Below are 22,160 nucleotides of genomic sequence, written 5' to 3'. Positions count from 1 at the left end.
CTGCAGGTGGGCAGCGGGTCGCTCGCGGTCGTGCTTCACATTAATGATACCGGTTTCGACCCACCCATCAGCACCAGCACCAGCACTTCTCGCCCGCCCATTCGACCCGACTGGGCCGCGTGCGCCTGACACAGAGCCTCGCGCGTGCGCACTGCGACGCGCACCGCGCCGTGGCGACAGATGCGCGTTTTAGTGCGGCATTCAAAGCCAGCGAGGTATATTGCGCGATGGCGGACGCAGGCCCGCGCGCCCCACCACAACTCCCGGGGCCGTCAGCGTCGGGTGTTATGCGAGATGAGAGTGAGTCAAGCCTGACTCTCTGCGCGGCGCACGAGGCGCTGCGGGCGGGCGCCAGCGCGCGGCGGGCAGGGTCCGGGGGCACGTCTGCAGAGTGTTGAGAAGGACGGGGTTGCTTCTTCTCAACGACACGGTCTGCCCTGGCGGCAGAAGCGCGATCGTCATGCATTCATCATCGCACACTGGGTCTCGTGGCCTCGTTTACGGCAGAAAAAGCTTACACTTGACTAGCCTTCTTCGCAGAGGGCCACCGTGGTTGCATTGGGGGGACGCAGGGGATCGCACACCCTTCCTCGTCCGGACACCACACGGAGCCCACAGCGACACATGCGAGGCCACCCGCGCACGAGCGGGCTGCCAGAGCTGCCACGGCGTGCCGGTGGCCGCGGCCTCCCCGGCCGCACGTGCGCATCCCGCATCCCGGACTTCCAGCGCGCGCCGTTCTTTCTGAGCGCACTTGCCGGGTGGCTCTGACGGCGCCGTGACGGACGGCGGGACCGCGTGCTGACTCGAAGCCGTGTCCATCTCGTGCGGGCCGCGTTTACGTGTGCGCCGCCGTGGTCTGTACGTACGCATTGCACTCGCCCGAATCCCCGTCGTCCGAGCCCGCCGGTCGCTCGACTACGCGTGTGGCGCGGCTTTGAACCTCGCACTGTGCACCGAGTTCAACGCCGCCGCGAGGTTCCGAAACCCGCAGGCCGCGCGCGTTCCCCCCTCCTCTCCCACTGTCACCGTCACCGACGAGCGCACCCGCCCGACGCGTGGTGGACACGGGCCCGCTGCGACGGACGCGGGTGGCATCCTTCCCAGCCCGCGCCCGCGCCCGATCGGGGCCGCGGACCCTGCACAGGTGTCGCACACACACTCTCACATACTCTGGCCCCGTCACCGCGCGCGCTCCGGCTCCGGGACACGACGGTGGTGGGCGTACCCTCTTCGTGTGCCACACTGTGGATATCCATGATCGCGATCGCGACCGTGCACGTCGGACGGAGGCCGGGGTCGCGCGCGGCCCCCCAACCTCGCGGCGGCCGCGCGCGCGGACGGCGCAGCAACTCGAACCGATCATCGAGAGTGCGCAGGAGCCTCGAGCTGGTGCGCGCCCCAGCACAGCCTCCGGAGGTATCGACGCGCTCGTGGGGGTTCGGGTGTGGGGCTTGGAGCGTGGAGTGTGAGTCGCCGTGCGGGCTGGGAGGTAAGTGTCGACCACCAGTACTGCGAGCCCGCAGGGCGTGCGTTCGGTCGGGGAACGTGCGTGGCTGTGTCCCGGAAATACGCACGGCCGAGCACGTTTTCTTTTCGGAGTGCGGGAACGTTCGCGACGTGAGGACTCCGCACGTAAGTAAGTACGGCCGATGGCTGCGCCGGCGGAGACTGGCGTGGCTAAGTATATGAGTACGCTTGGAGCGCGCGCAGCCCCAGCCGGTGCTGCGATGGTCGGGGAGGAGGAGAAGGAGGAGGAGGCGGGTGATTATAGAGGGCTGGTAGCTGCTTCTGCGCCCCGATCGGAACTTGTCGAGCCCGTTTACTCATCGCGCCCGCCGGGAAGTGCGCACTTGTGCTATCGGAACACGACGTTCGCCCACGCTCTCCGTCTTCCCAGTGCGCTGAGACTGCGGAACGAACTTCTGGTTTGGCCAGCCGCGCCCTAGAACGACGAATGTCGGGGCATCAACACGGTGCGGGGGCGACCCTGCCCGAGAACTCGGGGTAGGGGTCCAAGAGAGTTCGGGGTTGGGATACGGGGATTCTCAATGTATTGGAATCCTCGCGCACGTTCTCGCTGCTCAATGTGCATCATGCGGTCAAGTCATGTTTGGTGTACGACGTTGGGGTGCTCCCTAACTGAATCACCAGTCGAATGGAGAAGAATACTCCGAAAGAGACCCAGGGTGTGGGATCGACCTCTTCACTCGCATTAAAACACTGGCACCTCGCCGCTGGATGTTCTGACGCGAATGTGGAGACGCCGAAGAGCAACCGAGACCTGAGGCCTGAGGTGTCGGATGCAGATGCGTATATCCAATGCGCGGCTGAATTGGACAGGGACAGTGGTACAGAGGAACTTACAAGAACAATGATACAACCAGAACCAGACGCAGGCACGGGCGATCCCGAGGAGCCACGGTGCTGCGACCGAAATGAAATCCAACTGAACCCAAATAGCCAGGGCACGGCCCGCTCACGCTCCGGAGAACCACGCCAACCACCCAAGCCCCCCTCGGATTCCCCGTTGCTGTACGTTCAGGGACCAGAAGCATCGCACGTGAGCGCGTCACGACCGGGTATGATTTGGCTCTGGCGGAAGCTATTCCGAGCTTGACGATGGCCGGGGCGAGCGATCACAGCGCCGACGACAGCATGCAACACGGGCCGTGTGGCTCTTGAAGAGGGGAACGTGGTGCCGAGAACTTGGGGGCCGGGGTTGAGGCCCCGAGAACCGCGAGCCCGAAAACACTGCTCGTGGGAGCTCAGAGCCCAGGGCAGGCTACTGCGCGTCGGCGGTCCTCGTCCTCTTCGGCGCATGCGCGTACCACTCCGGGACCTCGTTCGCCTTGGGGACCGCGTGCCGGCGGAGCTCGCGCACCTCTTCCTCCTCCGCGCGCTCGCGCTCCTGCCGGGCAGCCTCCGCGGCGGCCTCGCGCTCGCGCTCGCGGGCGCGGCGGTGCTCCTCAAAGCGTTCGCGCTCCGCGGCGCGCGCGTCCGTCGCGAACCCGAAGCCCACGGGGATGGTGGGTTGGACGGCGCGCTCGGCGCGCTTCTGGGCGAGCGCGGAGGCCTGGAGCGCGTGGATGGCCTTGAAGTCTGGGATGGGCGCGTGGTTGCGGGCGGACCGGCGAAGCGGGGGGCCATCGTTGCCCGTTTGGGTTTGGCCGAGGGCTGGAGCATCGCCGGTTTTGTCGGAGTCGCTCGTGTTGGTGGCTGGGACCGGGTCGTGGTTATTTTCGGCGATGGCGGTTTCGGGCACGGGAGTGTCAGATGGGGCTGAGGATTTGCTATTTTGTGATCGCGAGGACGTGCCGGAGCGTGACAAGGAAGCGGCGGGTCCCTCTGTGCGCTTGGTGGAAGGCGCGGAAACAACGCGTCGGGCGCGTGAGGTACCCGCTGCAGCTGACGGAGGCGGGTTTCGGGCATTCCGACTGCGAGTTGATCTCGTGTTTGAAGGCTGTGACACGGGTTTGCGGAGATTTGTCTGCTTTGAGGACGACGGCTTAGGGGGCTCGACTTGTACCTTCGCCCGTTTGCGTCTATGCTCCGTAGAGTTGTCGGGTCCAGGCGACCCAGCGCGTTTGTTCGAATGGCGCAGCGAAGGAGGGGGAGGCGGAAGTGGAGGGGTAGGAATGGGCGGAGGAGCCGAGATGGAATTAGGCTCTACGATAGCGGTCACTTCGACGGACACCGGAAGTGGAGGAATGTCTGGCTTCCGCGGAGAAAGCTGCGAAAGTGTGAGTTCCGAAGGTTTGGGAGGAGGTACCGCCGGGGCCTCCTGAATCATGGGAGCTTCCATAGGCACTTTGGGCACCTCGGAAATGACAGAAGTGCTAGCCACCGTTGCAGGGTGAACAATGGCAGGAGCGCGAAATCGTGGCATGGGAGCGTTGACAGCCTCGGCTGACTCAGGTCTACAAGACCATTAGGAAACGAAAATGACGTCATTAGAGGACACTCACGGCTCGGGATTGCTCATCAACTTCTGGCCGAAAGACATTAGGGTATTGGCGAGACCACCAGCTCGGAATGGTTTGCTGGCGGTAGGCTTCGCGGCGGGCTCCCCGCGGCTCTTGGGGCCAGACGTTTTCAAGTGCGGGCTTATTGAGACGCTCTTGCAAAACGGGGTGTGGAGGGAGAGATGATTTGCGAAGGGGAGATGGTTCGCGCAGAGAGGGGCAGAGGAGATGGTTCGCGCAGAGGAGATGGTTTGCGCAGAGGAGACATATCTTCAGAGAGAGCGGCGAAGAGCTCGTCCGCAACCGAATTCTTACTTGGAGAAGCTTGCCTGGCCGGTCGTCGCGGTGATGATCTCAAAGGCTTCGCGTGAGGAGTGAGCTCTGCCAGAGTTAATGGAAGTTGCGCTTGTAGACGGCGTGGGGGTGCTGGGGTACTGAGAGATTGATCTGGACCGGACAAAAAGCCCATGCTCTGGTCGCCGAGCAGAAGGTCGCCAGAGTCATTTGCTGTAGTGGGGATTTGAAAAGAAGTATCGGACATGTTCCCAAGACCCGACATGTCCGAGAGATCAGGGAGATGGCGCAGACTAAGGTCTCCCATGCCTTGTTTCTCCTTCGATGGTTCCTTCAGCCCCGATTCCGTGCAGCCTCAAGTGAAGAACGCACCTGATAAGACCGTGGTTTGTAAAGAGATGAAGCTTGGGTCGACACTTGCAAGGCGCCACAAAATTTGGAATCGTCAAGCAAAGGCTGAGGAGATGGGATGTCGGGATGCAGTGGGAGACGGAGCGGAGGAAGCCACCGAGTTGATCCCGCACCCGCAATTGTCGCGGGCCCCAACCGTGGGAAGTCTTGACGCGTCCAAATACCACGTGATCGTTTGCGATCTACGCGAGTTTAGACGCTGATCAACGATTCATGTAAGTCGTGCGTGAACGGTCCTTTGTCTTAGCCTTCCCTCGTCTTGCAAAATCTCTCAGATAACCAGCACAAAGATGCAGCTCACCTCTCAGGAGCTGGAACAAGTGAGACTAATTTCGAAGCTTGCACCGCTGACGTGGAGCTGTGATCTCCGTGCAGTCATGTTATCAGGAGCCTCTCCTTCCATTCGGGCCCAATCACGTTTGATTTACGTGGGTTGCGATTTCGAAGCCAGAGGACATGGACTATGGGATGCCAATGTGTCATAGCCCAAGGTACTCTTTAGCGCACGATGGCCTCATGCATCCGGTCCCTTGCTCATACTGCCGTCACTTGCACACCCGCTCCGAGCCCGTCAGTACGGCGCTCCGAATACCCATCCCGCCATGTGAACACGCCGAGCGAAACAGTGGTCCCCTGACTGCACCTCCGGCGACCTCGAGGCGTTCCTGTGGCCAGCACCTCGGTGGCGGGAGGATGCAAGTGCGGCTCTCCCGGTCCGCACCGCCAGTCATCGACATCGACATCCATCGTCCATCAGTCCCTCGTGCCCGACGCTGACGAGTGACCACAATCCTCAACGCCCGCCGGACAGGGCACGCGCCAGACCCGAGGCGCATCGATATCCCATGTCCACGCGCACGCGCCCTCCACCCGTCTTCGCGCAGCCGAGCTTCGGAGGGTCTGCGCGCTGCGGGATGGTCTCGTGTCGGCCGAGTTCGACCTTCTATCGCCCCGAACGCTGCGTGCGCCAGGCGGTATCGTACCAGGGTGTTCTGCTGCCTTCAATCCCGGCTTCGCCCCGTCGCCGACGATGTTCCTGCGTGTGGGACCCACGTCATAGACGTCGTATCCGTGCCTGTGCACCCCGGCGGGGGATCAAGTGCACCCGCAGTCGAGTGCTGAAGACGGACGTCTGAAATCACCTGGGCCTTCCCCGGGCCTCTCCGTATCTTGCGCGGTTTTGATTCAGGGAGGGCACTCGGCCACACCTGCGCGGAGGATATATTGAGCAAGATGACGGTTCAGCACAGCTTGCACTAGACAGGACCCTGCGCAGCTCAGCACGAGGCAAGCGCACGCCCACACACACATGACACCCGCTGTGCATACTTATCAATTATCGTGCTCTTCCCCGATACCAACGTCTTGTCTCACACTTGCATTCACCGAGTTATTTGCTTACCCCAGGAATGCATGTACCACCTTTCAATGTGTGGCGTCGTGGTGGCGCCTCCCTCGGAGTTGGAGCCTTCAACGCCGTTCATTGCTCTGAATCGTCCCCCGAGCGGATCTCCCCGGAAAGGAAAGGTCGTCGTCGTGAAGCTCGAGTAGACTGGAGACCCGAAACTCTAGCACATCAAAGTCAAAAAGCCAGTCCCAGCGCGCCCCCTCCGCTCCGTTCGCGCTCCAAACTAGCGTCGGCGAGTGTGAGTGCCAAGCGGTTGCGTCACAGCCTGAGGCCGCGCCGGTACTGGATGAACGCGACGAGGTTGTCGCGGACCTCCTCGCCGCGGACGCGGAGTTCGCGTTCCTTCTTGCGGTCGATCCCGCGCACCGCGCGCCGGATACCCTCGGTGGACCGGACGAGCGCGTCCAGGTAGTGCCCCTGCCGGAAGTTGGTGTCGTACGGGAGTGTCTCGTCCGAGTAGATATCGATGAGCGCAGACGCGGCCTGCAGTAGCGGCTCGGTCGCAGTTGGCGGGGTCGCCGAAGGCGGTAACAGCGACAACAGGAATGACGAAATGGTCTGAAACGCGTCGACGGGTTCGAGCGCGGGGCAGAGCACAAGTATTAGCCGAGGACGTCCACGGTTCAAACGAGGAAAGAAAAGGGGTAGGACGCGGGATCCACATGACGACCGCCGGAACGTACCTTGTTTGCCTCGATGGACTGTGGGTGCTGCGCGAGACACTCGAGCGTTCCGATCGCCTTGACCCTTACCCCGATGTCGGTGGATGCGTTGCAGTACTGAATGAGGACCTGGACCTGCTCTGCCGTGGGCGCGAGCGCCCCCTTCCACACATTACCAACACCCCACAGAACACCGACGCCGGTCTCCCACACATCTCTGCGGCGCTCTTGTCCGGGGCCAGAAATGTCCGTGCCGACCGCCCCGAGCGCGCTCCAAACCGCATCGAAGACGGCACTGCCGTTTTCTGCCGCCAGACCTGACGGCCGACCGCTGAGCGACGTTGCCATAGAGAGGAAAATATTGTTCAGGCATTCAAGTGCACTGACGTGTATTGCGCCGAGCACCGAGGTTGTGGGCGGATGTGGCGACGGCGCTTCCACGGGAGGTAAGGAGAGCGGTGTGGGCTGGATCAATTTGAGCAGGGACGTGACGAGCGTCGTGAAGAACGCGGGCGGCGGAGCCGCTGGGGTGGACGTGGACTCGTCCATATCGATGTCCTGAGCGTCATCCATTCCTTCGTCGTCTGCATCGACGAGGGAAGACGTAAGTACCACGCTAATGGTTTTGAAGGACGCTGAGAGTATCACCCTGGTTTCCATCTTGTAAGCCCTCCTCGTCATTGCCGGCGCCGTTGAAGATTTCTGGGTCGGGCAGTGTGGCGCACATGCCTGTGAGAATCTCTAGAGCGAGCTGGACCGTGCGCAGTCTTGTCTCGAGTCGTTCGAGCTCCAATTCGGATGGAGTCTTGTGATCGGACTTGGGTGCGTTTTTCGGCGAAAGGTTCTCGACTTGCGGAATGGGCTCCTAACCAGACGACGCATCAGCGCTGTAACGGGCTCATCGGCTGGAAGTGAGGCTGTTGGACACAAACTTGATTCTCCAAAGCATGGTGCGCAGCTTGAGATGCTTCCTGTAGGTCTATCGAGGTCAAGACCGGCTCTAGATTCGGGATGATTACGTCCCGGTCGAGATCAACGGTAGCGGCTATCGAAGGGGGAGGGATAGGCGAGACATTCCTGAGAATGCCTAGGGAAGCGTTCAGCCATTAACTCGACGGACTTGCCATAAAGGAACCTACCACAGCAGAGTACACGGAAAGCAGACGCTCTCGGATCAGAATTGTCCTTCTCTTTGCCGTTCGATTTTGGGGCCGTGTCTTCAGACCGCACAACGCCGAGCAAACATGTGGTATACTCGGCGTTCGTGCGAACCTCGTTTATGATAGAAGGGTTTTCATCTGTCAGCACGTACAAACACTGTGCTATTACTATGGTGAGCGCATCTGATGTGGGGCGTGACTACAATACAACACACCTGCCGAAGTAGTAGTCGATATCGGCAGTTGTCCCCTCGACGCCAAGAAGGACATCAGAAAAGGTACGAGGGATATTTGGTTGATCGCATTCAAGGCCTTGTTCGAGGTCTCTCTAGGCTTCGTCAGCTCACATGGCAGATTGTAACGCTGCACAAACTCGCGCACTTACGATAGACACCACAATATTGTGATTACATTGTCAGCGAACTCGTAGACAAGCTTTTGCGCATTTTCAGGTGCATTCTTGGGCGAAGCGAGGTATTGCGACAGAGTGCTGGAGATCTGTGGGCTTCAGAACTTAGTGAAGAATCGCTAAGCGTACACCGTAGGTGCCGTACCTTGGGTATAAAAGTTTTTAGAGGAGCCAGGATGTTCTTGTTGAACATCTCGGCGCAGATGTCGAAACCACCATCGATGCATAGATTTCTGAAAACATTTCTCGTACCGTGAACTTAATGGCTACAGATCGTAACAACGTACCGCAGAGATCCCGCAGCTTCTACGACAACCTCCTCCTCACTATCCGACAGGCGAGTGATCAACGCGCCGACAATATTTTTGCTCTGCAGCAATCGCCTCGTAGATGGATCGTTGTGGATCAAATTTGAGACCGCGACACAGGCCCATTTTCTGTCTGCAGTGTCCACGCTGTCAAGCTTTGTATGATGTATTGCGTTAATGTGATGCATGCACGGTATTTGAACATGATCCTCACTTTCTGTATGATTGGGAGGATGGCTTCGCCCTTGGAAGACGAAGCGGATGCGGAGGCGAGACCTTTCGCAAGATGCGAGTCTGGAACACGCATTGGGTTATGTCTGCGCATGCTGCGCTTCTTCTGAGACTTTCCCATCCTGCTGTCGCGCGCGCTGTGTCCGCGAGATGATATGTGGAGGAGACCTTGCCTTGGGTGTTCTCCTGTGCAAGCGTTGAACTGGAGTGCGCGTAGCAGACAGCAATATGTCGGTCCCGGAATCTTCTTGCACGAGCGTATTGTGAGATGACTGCAGACCAGACGGGGTAGAGGAAGTGGAAGAGATAACGCAAAATGCGTCCGATGAGAGGCTGAGCCTCTGAGGCACGAAATTTCTGAGATCTGGGTCACGTGCGTACGTCCCAACGCCGGAGGCCCGGAACAGAAGCGCGCGTGGCGTTTGGACGTCTTGTTCTTGTTCTTGTTACTGCCTCGCTCGGATACTCCCCACTTCTATCCGTATCATACCCGTCACCGTACGCTTTGGAGCAGGTGAGTATATGCATGCTTTCAAAAGCTTGAAGACTGAACGCCACGCCAGCATGGATGACGACGACAGCTACTTGTACGGAGAATCAACAACAGAGGAGCTCGTCAAGCCGGCGGTAGAGACATCTGGTGAGGTTCTAGTCATGAGCAAGAAGGGCTACCATCCCGTACACCTTTCTTGTACCGTCTTCATGAGTCCAATGGAAATTCTCATGATTCTTCCCCAACTCGCGTGATGCCCAGTGCCACAACCGTGAGTAGCCACTACGCTGGCACTGTGTAAGCCCCCTCATAGTCGTGACGCGTCAGAATATCTGTGGAGCAGACCCGCTCCATCTCAGAAGGGCTAGTTGCAAAGCTAGAAGAGCAAGCTGCCGATGACACGCAAGAGGAGAGTGCAGAGGGAGAGCCTACTGAAAATGGGGAGGAGGACGAAGAGGAGGAAGATGAAGACAGTGAAGATGTGCGTTCATTGTGTCCTTTGTTTCTTTGCAGCTGTCTGACTTTATCTTCAGGATGTAGAAATTATCATGGACGAACCAATAAAGTCGCATTCCTTGGACCTTCGGTGAGTCCCAATCTTCTACGTTGCCACTGCTCTGAATATAACCTTCTGGCAGTGCCACAAGACCAGCGCAACCTCGCGCAGTAAGCTCTACTCAGTTCACTTCCCAAAGACGTGAGTAGGCATATATACCCGTGCGTCGGACTGTCGCTAATACTCGTTCAGCACCTCCACCTTCCCTCACAACTGAGTACACTCCCCGCGACCGGGCTGCAATTAATAAGATCACCTCAACCCCCCAGCCTTCATCTCAGACTCCTCAGCCTGGTGCAATTGCTACGCCCAGTGCTCCCGCTGCAGAGAAGACCACAGAAGGTGAAAAGGATGCAGCAAAGGATACAGGGCCTGACCCCAATACTCTGCCGGCTCCGAAGGCGGCCCCCTCACACCCTTCAATCAAATTGAACGAAGTGGGAGTAGTAGACGGACAGTCTATCTTGGAGTATGATCTGAACGCGATGTCGGAGAAGCCGTGGAGAAGACCAGGGTCCGACCTTAGCGACTGGTTCAACTACGGTTTCGATGAGATGACCTGGCAAATGTACTGCAACCAACGGCAGTCTATGGTCGAGCATGCTGGAGTGCTGAAGAACAGTATCCTTGTATGCCTTCTTTCTCTCTCTCCCTGCTTCGGCGCATTCTGACCGCTGTTACTTGATCAACAGAATTTCTCCGGTCTCCCAGAAGAGCAACTCCTCGCCTTGCCTCAGGATGTTCGTCAAGCCGTCCTGGCTGGAGCTACGACCGTCATGGCCGGCGGGGGAGGGATGATGACCATGAACGGCGGACCCATGATGAACCAGATGATGAACATGGGCCCTATGATGAACCCCATGATGGACGGTGGAATGGGCATGGGCATGGGCGATATGGTATGATGCAGGACGGCGGTGCTGGTGGCGGCGGGCCCCAAGGTGCAGGCCAGGGCAATCCCGAGGGCCAGATGGGCATGGTCGGCGAGGGCTTCGGGCCTGGCGGCGGCGCGCAGGGCATGATGGGCATGAACATGAATCCCGACTTCGCGATGCAGGTGGGTGCAACGTTCTCGGTCCTCGCACCCTCATCTCCCGCAGCGGTCGCTCATCGAGATACAGGACCGAATGCCATGGGCCAGCAGATGTACCCGGGCATGGAAGGGAACGGTACCCCTGGGCCTGTCGCGCCAGCTGCGGCTCGGAATGTGCCTCAGCAACCGTTCCGCGGACGTGGGATGCCGCAGGGTATGGGCCCGCGTGGACGCGGGGCAGGGTTCGCTGGTCGGGGACGAGGTATGTCGTCGGTGCCTTTCGTGTGGTAGAGCGGTACCTGAGTCGCGAGGAATCCATTTAGGAATGCCCGTCCGTCCGGCGTCGCCGCTGCCTCCGAACGTGCCTACTGGTCCACGTAATAAAAACAAGTATAAGGATATTGATGGAAGCGCGCCTGCCGTGGACGGCTTGGACTACGGCGGAGGTGGTGGTGGCAGCGCTCCCGTGGATCGTGAACGCAGTGAACGGAGCGAGCGAAACGGTGACAGGAAGGAGCGAGGCACTCCCGACTTAGACGAGCGTGATAGGAGCAGCAGGTGTGTACGCTCACCCTCTGCTGGAAGTTGCAACGCTCATCGCTGCGCAGGAAACGGAGGGCATCCCCAGGCGACCGTGAAGAAAGCAGGAGCTCAAAACGAAGGTGATCTGGAGAGGACGTTATCCTATCTACTCTACTCATTCGGTTTTACTGTTTATTTGTATTCGCACTTGCCCTCTACTCGTCGACTTGCAGCTCGTAGAACGACTTGTTCTGCAGTGCTGGGACCCCTCACGCGCATGCACTCTACTCCCGGAATAGTGTGGATGGATGTATGCAGGAATTAAACGCTACAAATTAACCAACTACGACGGCGGAGCCTCGCCCTCTGCTGCCTCCGGCTCCAGACTCTTTTTGAACCCCTCTAGAGTCCTCGATAGCTTCGCCCCGCTCGCCTCGTTGAGCACCATCGAGAGCTGCATCGCCGGCGCGCTCAACAGCCCCACGATCTGCGCCCGGAGCGCGTCCAACGTCGGCAGCTCCGCAATGCTCTGCACGCCCTCCGCCATGAACACCTTTCCTTCCACCACCGCGCCAAGGAGCTTGAGATCCGGGACTGGGATCGGGCGGACGCGCTTCGGGCGGCGCCCTGGCACGAATGCGGCCTCTGCGGCCTTGCGCGCGTCCTCGATCTGCGCGGGGGTCGGCGGGGCGCGAGGGGCACCGTGCGCGCGAGCACGCGGAGGACGGCCTTGAGCTGCGGCGGGTTGAGTTGCGGGAAAGAGAGCGCGGCGAGTGACGTCGAGACGGTGCTCGCGAGCCGCTCGCGCACGACGGGGTCCATGTCGGGCGAGCCGCGGAGGACGGCGCCGAAGAGGATGGGGCGCATGATGGTGAACGTCGGCTGCTCGACAGGTGGGGGTGTGGACGACTTGGACTTGGGTTTGGGGGAGAGCGAGGGCTGCGTGCTGGCGTGCTTGGTGACCGCGGCGGCGATGTCGGCGCGCAGCTGGATGAGCCGCTTCGCGGAAAAGCCAGAGTGCTCGAAGAGGATGAGGGGGTCGTGTCTGCACCCTGGAGGAGGCGGGAGTACTGGTTGTAGAGGTAGGTTTTGCGCTCTGGGTAGCGGCGAGTGTCTCCCGTGATACGCTTCCAAACGATCGGGGGTTTCATGGAGAGGGCATACTTGCGTGAAGGGACGAGCACTGGCCGAACCAGAGGTGTCCGAGAGACGGAGGCGATCATCCCGGCCAGCGGACGAGGTGAGGTCGGAGAGCAGAGCGGGCAACGCGCTCAGAGCTCAGCCACGACACGCAGCTGGTGGCCTCTGGGCGCCTACGAAAGTTCGCTGCTCAATATAGCAGGAGGTCTACCAAACGCCTGCTATGCTTTTGGTGGTGAGCACAGGCTTGCGGAAACATTTCTCCTGGTCATGTCAACATCTCTCACCAACTGTCGTTGACGTTTTTCCGAGAAGGGATCCTCAACCAGAGATAGATAATAAGCGTGGTATACACATGTCAATATACTAAACGTATGCGGCGAGGGAAGATATCCACTTCTCATACATTAACCGGAGCCACAGTCGAGGCCCGAGAGCAATCGTAGCGCGGTGTCATATCGGTCCATACATGTCGTGACGTGAGCACAATTACTATGAGGGGGTTACTAACCAAGCAAATCCATGTCCGTCACGGACACTCCGTGCATCCTCGTCCCCTCAAGCACGCCCAGACCCCCCGTTGACAACACCCGCCTTCTTCACCGGTATCACCGGCCGACGTCCACCCGCGGGGCCCGTGTCGTCCACCGCCTTCTGCCAACGGTCGATCAAACGCGACACGCCCTGGTACGGCTTCTCTGGCGACGGCGACCGCACGTTCGCATGGGGCACAGGGAGGTCCAAAGTCGACGATGATGACACCTTACGCTCCATGAGCGGAGAGGGAGGTGGCTGGTCGCGCATTGACGCGCGGGACGGCGGCTGCTCGATGAGCACTGGCGACCGGCGAGCAGGAAGGCCGTTGATCGATGGTCCAGTGATGTTCGTTCCCGTCGAGTTCGAGTTTGAGGAGAACGGTAGGTCGAGGCGACCCACAGGCGACGAGCGTGGAGGAAGCCCAGTGGGAGATGTGCGGTACTTGGAGAAGTCACGTCCCATGGCCGCGCGCCCTCCGTCGTCTGGGACGGCGAGGTTGGCCTTGGTGAGCTCGGGCGACAACGTGGGCGACAGCTTGGGGAAGCGGGTCGCCGCAGCGGAGGGCGACGCGTAGTCGAATGAAGACGCGCTGGGTGTCTTCCTGTGACCGGTCTTCACGCTCAGTCCAGCGGGCTTCGCGGGCGGGCCTGGGGCTGGCTTCGCTGTGGTACCGGTCGTGGTGTTGGTGATCGTCTCGTAGTGTTGAACCATGTCCGTGATGGAGCTTCGGCGTGTGGTGCGACGCCTTGGGTCCGAGGGAGGGGAGACGGCCTGCGCGAGCGAAGCCGCGGCCCCTGACGAAGACACAACACCAAGGTCCGCCTGAGTCGAACGAGAGGCGGTGACGGGGTTGATGAACATGGACGCTGGTCGTGAGCGCCCTGATGCGAACTCCGAAGTATTAGGAGAAATGGCTGGAGGACCCATGTCGCTGCGCTTGAAACCCGAGCCAGAACCGGACGCCTTGGCCTTGCTGGGTGATGGGGGGCCCATCATCGGCTGAGGAGATGCTGCCCTGGGCTTACTCAAAAGCTGGGGGGGCTTCATTGATGTCGACTGCACGATGACAGAACTGCGCTTGTTCGCGGGGGGAGGGAGCGTCGGACTGTTGACAGCCGGGGCGTTAGGCAACGTTGGGCTCTTCCCACCCCACAGGTCGACTAGGTCGTGTACAGAGCTCTGCCGACCCTTGGCCCGCGGAGGCCTCCGCTTGTTTGCATCGGCAGTCCCGTTCGAAAAGCTCGCGCCTTTGAGACCCGGCTTGTCACCCATGTACGTGTAGCCGTTCAAATCCTCCGGTTCTCCGTCGCTGCTGGACGAAGATCCTCGCTTCCCATGCTTCTGATGCTTCGACGACGGATTCGGGCCCCAGTTATCGTTAGGCCCAGGCGAAGGTGTGCGTGCTAGACGTGAACCAGTTCCAGAAGCAGTCGGAGTCTGCAGCCCCAATCCAACCATATCGACGTTGCCACGGGTGATGAACGCCTTGGTCGCCTGAGGGGACTTCGAGCGCTGCCTCCGCTCGCTTCCTGAAGGCTTTGCCGCGTCCGCCCTGCGTTTGTCTCGTTCGCTCTTCCCCATCGGCATGTTGTCCAAACGGTCGAGTGCCATGTCCCATTCTCGTTCAAGTGACGTCGACTGGGGCGCGGCCACTGGTGGTAGCACATTCTCTGCTTCTAGAGGCCTCGCAAGCGAGATTGGGCTACGCTCGATATAACTCGCACGCTTGCTAGGGGAGTCGCGGAGGACGGGCTGGGGATTCGATAGAGCGCCGAGGCCAGTGGTACGAATAGCAAGCGTGCTACCCATGCCTTCGTCGTTGCCTGTGAGCCAGTCTTGGGGTTCTGCTTTGGATGTGGGCGCAGAAGGTCGCGGAGGGAGCGCCGGTGTGGCAGACCCAAGGAGGTCGACGGGGTTGTCCCGCGAAGACTTCACTGTGACAGAGCTTCGGTGCTTGCGCGAGAGCGATGGATGCGATGAAAGGGGTCGCTGCACCCTGCGGGTCCGTCTTCCGTCTTCGTTGGCATCGGATCGACGCTGCGCATGAAATTGGACTGCCGTGAGGTCGTATGGCGGGCCTCGCGCATCGCGGTTCCAGTAACTTGTTGGGAGCGTACGCCATCATAACGGCCCTTGACCCCTGGTGCACTCGAGCCTGCACCGGCCCCCAGCGCTGCGAAATAGTTGCTTCGTGACGGAGGACGTTCGGTAGGTCGCGAAGACATCGACGGAGGCTTGTCCGACGGTGCAGCTGGTGATGGCGAGGCAAATGTCCTGTCGAGGTCCTCCAGCGACGGGAAACGCTCCTCCGCAGACATGTTGTCTTGTTCTTTGGCGTTCGGCTTCCACGACGGCACTGCGGGCGGTGGTATCGGTGACATATTGGTTGATTGTGGCTGGATCTGGGACTGTGGTAGCTGTGGTGACGGCGTAGGACGAGAAGCGTGGATACTGGGCGGCCTGTACGACGTGTTGGAAGTCCCTAGCCCGGTGCCGGCGGGAGTGGCGAGGTTGTACCCTGCACTCTGGGAACTCGAGCCGCCGAAGCTCGCTAGTCCTGTCCGACTCATCCTCGCCTCTCCAAGAGTCGGCGGCGGCGGCGGCTGAGAGGGCAATCCAAGGCCCTCAAAGGCGTCTTTGCCAAAGCGACTTTGGCGGAGCCGTGGCGGTTGCTGTGAGTTGGATCCTGCTCGAGGCGCCGATGGTGAAGACGAGACAGGGACAGCTTTCATTGGGTCGAATGCATCTCCAAAGTCAGCGGTAGAAGTTGGTGGTTTACTTGTGAACTTGCTTCCGAAGCCCGACGAGAAGTCGTTGTCGAATCCGCGCCCCGCACTGGGCTTGAACGCTGACTGACGAGAATCCACACTCCAAGCGTCCCCATCGGTCTTGCTGTTCGCAGATCCAGCCTGGCTGTTCGCAGATCCAGCGTCGTTGCGAGGCGTCGGTAGAGGGGACCGCGCTGGGCCCTTCCACGAGCGGTCTTCGTCGTCGCCAAACTTGGTTTCGAAGGCAACCGGTTTCTCCGGGCTTCCCGGTCGTGAAGGTGTCTTCGACGAAGGAATGCCCTGTGCTGGCCGTCCTCTCCGCATGGGGGCAATGGCTTCCAGCACCTTTTCTCGAGCTTCCACGCCCGCGTTCTTGTTAGTAGCCTGCTGCGACCTGTATGAGACAAGCTCATCCAGAGGGTTCGCGATGTTCGAGGACAGGGTCTGAAGAGGTGCGCCCAGGGAGCGAGGAGAAAGGGGCTCTTTGACGGGGATGTTGTAAGTGAAGCGTGACTTCGTCCCGCGAAGCAGATGGACGTGCTGGAGGACCTCGAACACAGACGGGCGTTGCGCGCCGTGCTCCTTGAGCATAGACCCTGTCCGACTGTTCAGTAAACCAGCTTGATGGTCAAAGAAGCATTCCTCCGGTGCAGAGAACAAAATTGCGCGGGAGAGTGCGAAAATAGGGCAACACGTACCGATTAGACTATTCATCTGAGCGGAGTAAACGGGGTATGGGGGGATTTTGTATTGGACGTTCAAGATAGCAAGGGGGCCATGCTCTTCAAAGGGGGTGGTGTAGTAGCAGAGTTTGTACAGGAGCACACCTAATGCCCAGACATCGCTCTTCTCGTCAATGGGTCTTCTGAGATGAACGTCGATCATCTCCGGCGCGCGATATTGCAGAGTTGTATGTCGATTAAGATCGGCCTCCAGCATGCGGAGCTCCTGCGTATTGGTGGGGATCTTTTGCACCGGAATGGCACTACCGAAGTCGCATAGCTTGTACGAGGTCGAAGACGCCTGAAGGATGTTCTCCACCTTGAGATCGCGGTGAAGGATTGGGGGCTTAAGTGCATGCATGGCAGCCAGGCCTTCGCAGACTTCAACGAAGATGGTGAGGATCTCCAGCTCGGTGAGGCGTTCTCGGAGCCGGCGATTCATCATGTCGATAATTCCTCCACCAGGGCAGAACTCCATGAGAATGAAAACCTCGTAGGTGCCGTTGGTCATCCGGTGCCAGGCTGCGTCGATGAGGAAGACGATGTTGGGATGCCCCTTGAGGATTCTCTAAGCATTCGGTCAGTATAGTCGCAAACAACACATGCTTCGTCCAGCCCGTAGCACCCTCTGCTAACTGCGTTCAATTGTGGCTTGAGATCCACCACATGCACATGCGGAAGATCCATAACGTGGCGCATACGTGCTCATGCATGACCTGGGTCACAAACAGACTCGCGTGTTTAACCCAGCGGTCATCTCCTTGAACATGCATGCCCATAGTGCATAAGCCGAGATGATCGGCACTATCTGCCATGAGCACTCCATCCATTCGCTTTATGCTCCAAGCTTTGTTGCATCTACGTGCTGAACTAAGAAAGAAAGTGGTACTGACCATAATGTCCACCTCCTTCTTGACTTCTGAAAGCATCGCTTCATTCGGAACGGCAATACGCTTCAGGACATGATGTGTCGTGTTGTAGACCGGCTGAGCGGTCCTGACGAGATAGACGTGAGCGAACCCGCCTGCAGACGGGCTTCGATTAGATGGCTGGACGATGTAGCAACGGATTGAACGAACCCTGGCTCAGGTAGCGCTCCACGACAACAGTGTATTTGTTGACGGTGATGCTCTGGCCGGGGACGAGGGTCCCCTTGTTGGGCTGCGGGATATCCGCGGGGTACGCCTGCATGGCAGGCGCGGCGGGAAGCGTAGCAGTGGAGGAGAGAGGAAGGTGCAGTGGATAGCTGGCCGTAGCCGACCACAACCAGCTCGCGCTCGGCACCTGCCGCCGCCGCCGGGCGCCTCTCGAGAACGCGTCGACGAACCGTAATAACGCGTACGCGCCCCTATATTAGGGTTAGTTCACGTGCTTGACATAATCCGTCTTTCCGGCCCGCCGCCGCCCGCGGGCTCCCCATGCAGCAGCGCCGATCTCAGTCCCTCGGTTTCCCCTTCCTGCTGCTATCTGCGTCTATCTCTCTTTCATCTGGACCATGGCAAGACCCAAGGATGCGCACCTCCTCCACCTCCAGCAGACCGAGCCCAACCCCTTTTCGCGTCCCGCGACCCCCGGGCATCATGCCGTGCAAATCGGATTCTGCGGCCTGGGCGCGATGGGCTATCCCATGGCACGCAACATGGCGAAGTGGCGTAAAGAACATGTCCAGGGTGGGCTCCCAGTCGTCGTGTGGAACCGTACAAAGGTCAAGGGAGATGCTCTCGCCAAGGAGCTTGGGCAAGACATCATCTCGGTAGCGGCGTCCCTCGAGGAAGTGGTCTCTGAGTGTGACATCATCTTCACAAACCTCTCCAACGACGAGGTCGTGCTGAGTGTGTACCAGACCTTCGTGAAGACACTAGAGGTGCGCTTTCTACCCTATCCGCCCTTGTGCTACATCTCATTCGTCCGCCAATGCAGGACGGGAAACAAGCAAAGGGTCGGATCTTTGTCGAGACGAGCACTATCTACCCGACCGTGGCGGGTGTGTATATCACTGTTTTTCTCACGAAAGCACTTCTCTGAAAACTCGGGCTCTGCAACAGCTAAACTCGATGTTCTCCTCAGCAGTATTCCCTCCACAACATTCGTGTCATCCCCTGTCTTCGGTCCTCCAGCGACGGCCGAAGTCGCCCAACTTCTCATCGTTATGTCTGGAGACTACCGCTCCAAGAAGGAAGTTGCTCACATTATGTACCCCTCGGTTGGTCGGAAGGTCATAGATCTCGGTGGAAACATTGAGAAAGGTGCGTAGCACAATCCGTTCTGTCTTCGCGCGTCGTACCGGAATAATTGACCGCGTGTCCAGCTTCGACTTTCAAGCTCATTGGAAACAGCATGATCCTGGGCTCTTTAGAGCTTATCGCAGAAAGTTTCGCTCTAGGCGAGAAGGCCGGCATCGGGGCACCCATGACGTACTCTCTCATGAAGGAGCTGATTCCTGCACCATTGTGCGTACATTCTGTCTCACGATGCACGCAGCCCTCCTTCCAATCCTCCCACAGGTTCACTGCATACGGTGACAAGATGTTGCACGACAAATTCGACGGGACCAAGGGCTTCGCCATTGACGGCGGAATCAAGGACTCTCAGCACATTCGACGACTGACGACCGAGCTGAACTCTCCTATGCCCTCCCTGGTGGGTGCATCAGCATCTAGCCAGTGATCCCTTGACGCTCTACTTACTTTGGTGGAACAGGACGCTGCCCACCAGCATCTGCTCACGGCTCGCGCCCTTCACCAGGCCCAAATCCAGCGCGGCGATGCGCACTTCGATGTGTTGGACTGGAGTTCCCTGATTGCTGGAGCACGAGTCGCTTCCGGCCTGGACGCGTTCGACAGTTCAAAGCACGGCAAGGTTGTACCCGAGAAAGAGGAGTGAAGTGTGTCGCGCAGCTTTCTAGATAAGACCGGTTGCTATCGGGAACGGACAGAGACAATTGTACTAGCAGAAGTGAAAAACTGTATGAGGAGATGTATCAGTTCATGACCTGTATTCTGTTTTGAAGTAACGGGGAATATTGCCCCAACACAATGTACTTAAGCACTTCCGAGAAAACCTCATGTCCCCCGAGATCGCAAATGCTAAAGACTGACCCTCAGCTCTTCCAAGATGTCTAGACAATGGCTTACTAGTATGGAGAATGATGTGATAGCAGGCTATGATTATCCGTGGCTTGGGATGTCATTAGCATACAATATTGAAATACTAGTGATCAAGGGTCCGATACTCTACATGGACTTTGATCTGGTTGTCACTAGGCTTCGGTGAGAGAGGGAGAAAAGGAGAGAAAGGCAAGACCAAAGAATACAGATATAAGTTACGCGAAACAACATCTGGATGCTCTGCGCGAGAGGATCCAGAGAGCGAACATAGGCGAATGATGTATCTCCCGTCCAGCATCCAAGTGCGGTCCCCAAGACTAGCGACAATGACGCTCCCATAGCCATGGCAGGCACGGCATCCGTCCTCGTCAAGCCCACCGTGGGAGCAGAGCGGTGAACCCGGAGATGGTGCGCGGGGGGACAACTGCAGCCAGCAGAGTGAGAGCGAATGGCGGGCGCACCATTTCCGTCGTCCGTCGTCTGCAGTTGTGTCACCGTCAGCGACCAAGCAGCTCGCGCGCGACGTCCCGCCCACGTCCGGGCTCCCACGCCTCCGTGTCCGCGCTGACACGGAAGACCTCCGTACGGACGCGCTCGGTGTCGCCCCCGAGCCCGAGCTGGGCGGCGGCGACATCGGCGCGCGCGAGGTTGGACTCGTTCGGGTGAATGAAGATCGCGTCGGGTTTGGACTTGCTTCGCGGACGGCCCCCGGGAGGGGACGGGCCGAGGCTGGGGCGGGACGGCGGGTAGACGGGGCTGGGCTCAGGACCGAACGCATCCTCGTCCGAATGGAGGAGGGGCTCCTTGTAGAAGTGCTCGGAACTTAAGAGGACATAGGGAGGTTGTGCGCGAGTGAGAAGGGGTGTGAGGAAGAGAGGAGCGAGACGTACTCATCGCGCGAGCGCGGAGGCAAAGGTGTATGGTCGAGCAGCTCGATGATGAATTGGCCAGTCGCCAACGTCGTGACAGCGATTATGATCAACCTAGACTCAGAATTAAGATGCGTTAGAGGGGTGCAGATGATATTTCGCTCACCCAAAGCTGAACGTCATGCCTATGAGCATGTACATCCTGTCCGCCCCTATCAGCACACGATGTTTGCTCGCCTTCCCCATCATGCACATACAGTCTCGCTAAAGTGACCAGCCAGTACAGCATCGCTTGCCACAGCGCTTTCGATAAGCGTGTTGGCCGGTGGCCACGCGGGAGGAAAGGATTCCACTTTTGTGAGATGGCATAGGTCAATATCCTGTTGCGCGTAAGATCTTCAGACAAGACGCTCGTCGTGGCGTATGGACTCAACGACATACCTTTCCGACACGCATACAGCGATTGTGAGCAGGGATGCAACAAAGAAAGACCACCCAGAGTCGAGCTTGAGCCCAGCAACCAAGACGTGTTCACTCAGAAGGCCCCAGTGGAGGTGGTCCTCCCATCCAGTGCCATTGCCCATCATCTTTGCGAGAAACCAGGAGTGATGTGTACAGTAGGGAGGGGGATAATTGAAGGAGAGACGGAAGGAGAGCGCGCGCCGAGGGCCAAGCGGGGTCTTGATGGTAGGGGAAAGAGCGGTGTTCGATCGCGAAGTGGGTTGGGGCCTGCCAACAAGCGCAGCGAAGCTCAGATGCCGAAAATCTCGGACTCCCAGTCTCGCCATATTCCATCCCCGATCTCGCTTCCCGGATCACCCCACCATTCGTTCATCGTTCAGCCGTTCAACCGTCCGCCACGGCCCGCCTCGAGACTCACGAAAACAGAATTATGGAAGATTCTCAAGACCTCCTCTAGCCATGACCTGTTTGGACTTGCTTCGCGGGCGGCCCCCGGGAGGGGACGGGCCGAGGCTGGGGCGCTTTGGGCTCCTTGGGACACGCCACTCCTTGGGATACCCAACCTCCGACCCACATTAGAGCTGTTTGGAAATGCACTATAGTGCACGAACCTGACGCCACTTCGGTGCCTCCACTGCTCCACGGGATATCGGCCCGCTGGCCAAACACCCGCCGGGCAGTCGCGTGGAGCAGGGACTCCAACGCTCCAACTCACGATTACTACGGTTCACTATCGTAACTTTCCAAACGGCTCTATTGAGAGTCCTCCGTGCCACTTCCACCATCCGCCCCGCCACCTCATCTCATTCCCTCTGCAGACCCTCACGTCAATATTGCCATGAGTGAGTTCATCGCACATATGACCCCCAGACCCGCACGCTGACCCCACAGCAAGTGGCCATGGACGTGTAGCATTGATCATAAGTGGTCTATGCCAATGTTCGTGGGGCTCCCATGCTGCGTGCCATTGCAGAGGGCAACCTCATCTCTGCAGTCCTCGAATGTCACAACAAGGGGATACGTCCTACTTGTCCGAACCGCCCCTCTAGGGGGTGGAAGCCCTTCTTCCTGAACTCCCACTTCACAGGAATCATACCCTCGGC

The 22,160-nt window shown here is 59.1% G+C and overlaps 7 protein-coding genes across 7 annotated transcripts; 2 read left to right on the top strand and 5 right to left on the bottom strand.

Moving 5' to 3' along the window:
- Positions 1-2,785: 2,785 nt before the first annotated feature.
- On the bottom strand, positions 2,786-4,006 carry BXZ73DRAFT_101463 (uncharacterized protein; the record flags this gene model as incomplete). The annotated part of the gene is made up of 2 exons (XM_048014914.1): positions 2,786-3,920; positions 3,969-4,006. 2 exons carry the CDS (start codon positions 4,004-4,006, stop codon positions 2,786-2,788), a joined length of 1,173 nt encoding a protein of 390 aa, XP_047877895.1.
- A 2,330-nt stretch (positions 4,007-6,336) lies between these two features.
- BXZ73DRAFT_46943 (ARM repeat-containing protein) lies at positions 6,337-8,969 on the bottom strand (the record flags this gene model as incomplete). Its single annotated transcript, XM_048019785.1, has 10 exons — positions 6,337-6,636; positions 6,762-7,324; positions 7,389-7,605; positions 7,673-7,827; positions 7,880-8,062; positions 8,116-8,228; positions 8,286-8,398; positions 8,455-8,542; positions 8,597-8,772; positions 8,832-8,969. 10 exons carry the CDS (start codon positions 8,967-8,969, stop codon positions 6,337-6,339), a joined length of 2,046 nt encoding a protein of 681 aa, XP_047877894.1.
- A 443-nt stretch (positions 8,970-9,412) lies between these two features.
- On the top strand, positions 9,413-11,596 carry BXZ73DRAFT_90020 (uncharacterized protein; the record flags this gene model as incomplete). Its single annotated transcript, XM_048025476.1, has 10 exons — positions 9,413-9,493; positions 9,685-9,822; positions 9,875-9,927; positions 9,980-10,038; positions 10,090-10,526; positions 10,590-10,767; positions 10,839-10,958; positions 11,019-11,192; positions 11,254-11,488; positions 11,539-11,596. The coding sequence occupies 10 exons, from the start codon at positions 9,413-9,415 to the stop codon at positions 11,594-11,596; spliced, it is 1,533 nt and encodes a 510-aa protein (XP_047877893.1).
- A 199-nt stretch (positions 11,597-11,795) lies between these two features.
- BXZ73DRAFT_101460 (uncharacterized protein) lies at positions 11,796-12,603 on the bottom strand (the record flags this gene model as incomplete). Its single annotated transcript, XM_048014913.1, has 3 exons — positions 11,796-12,122; positions 12,155-12,497; positions 12,524-12,603. 3 exons carry the CDS (start codon positions 12,601-12,603, stop codon positions 11,796-11,798), a joined length of 750 nt encoding a protein of 249 aa, XP_047877892.1.
- Positions 12,604-13,150: 547 nt separating this feature from the next.
- BXZ73DRAFT_101459 (uncharacterized protein) lies at positions 13,151-17,810 on the bottom strand (the record flags this gene model as incomplete). The annotated part of the gene is made up of 5 exons (XM_048014912.1): positions 13,151-15,074; positions 15,125-16,493; positions 16,596-17,187; positions 17,513-17,643; positions 17,699-17,810. The coding sequence occupies 5 exons, from the start codon at positions 17,808-17,810 to the stop codon at positions 13,151-13,153; spliced, it is 4,128 nt and encodes a 1,375-aa protein (XP_047877891.1).
- Positions 17,811-18,114: 304 nt separating this feature from the next.
- On the top strand, positions 18,115-19,502 carry BXZ73DRAFT_101458 (NAD(P)-binding protein; the record flags this gene model as incomplete). The annotated part of the gene is made up of 6 exons (XM_048014911.1): positions 18,115-18,483; positions 18,540-18,603; positions 18,665-18,865; positions 18,928-19,069; positions 19,124-19,259; positions 19,320-19,502. 6 exons carry the CDS (start codon positions 18,115-18,117, stop codon positions 19,500-19,502), a joined length of 1,095 nt encoding a protein of 364 aa, XP_047877890.1.
- A 721-nt stretch (positions 19,503-20,223) lies between these two features.
- Positions 20,224-21,179, bottom strand: BXZ73DRAFT_90016 (uncharacterized protein; the record flags this gene model as incomplete). Its single annotated transcript, XM_048025475.1, has 5 exons — positions 20,224-20,548; positions 20,617-20,709; positions 20,762-20,797; positions 20,853-20,975; positions 21,037-21,179. 5 exons carry the CDS (start codon positions 21,177-21,179, stop codon positions 20,224-20,226), a joined length of 720 nt encoding a protein of 239 aa, XP_047877889.1.
- Positions 21,180-22,160: the final 981 nt, after the last annotated feature.

Source organism: Epithele typhae, assembly GCF_022376455.1.
Source record: "Epithele typhae strain CBS 203.58 chromosome Unknown BXZ73scaffold_24, whole genome shotgun sequence".
Taxonomy (NCBI): Eukaryota; Fungi; Basidiomycota; class Agaricomycetes; order Polyporales; family Epitheliaceae; genus Epithele; species Epithele typhae.
This window is presented reverse-complemented; position numbering and strand designations above follow the sequence as displayed.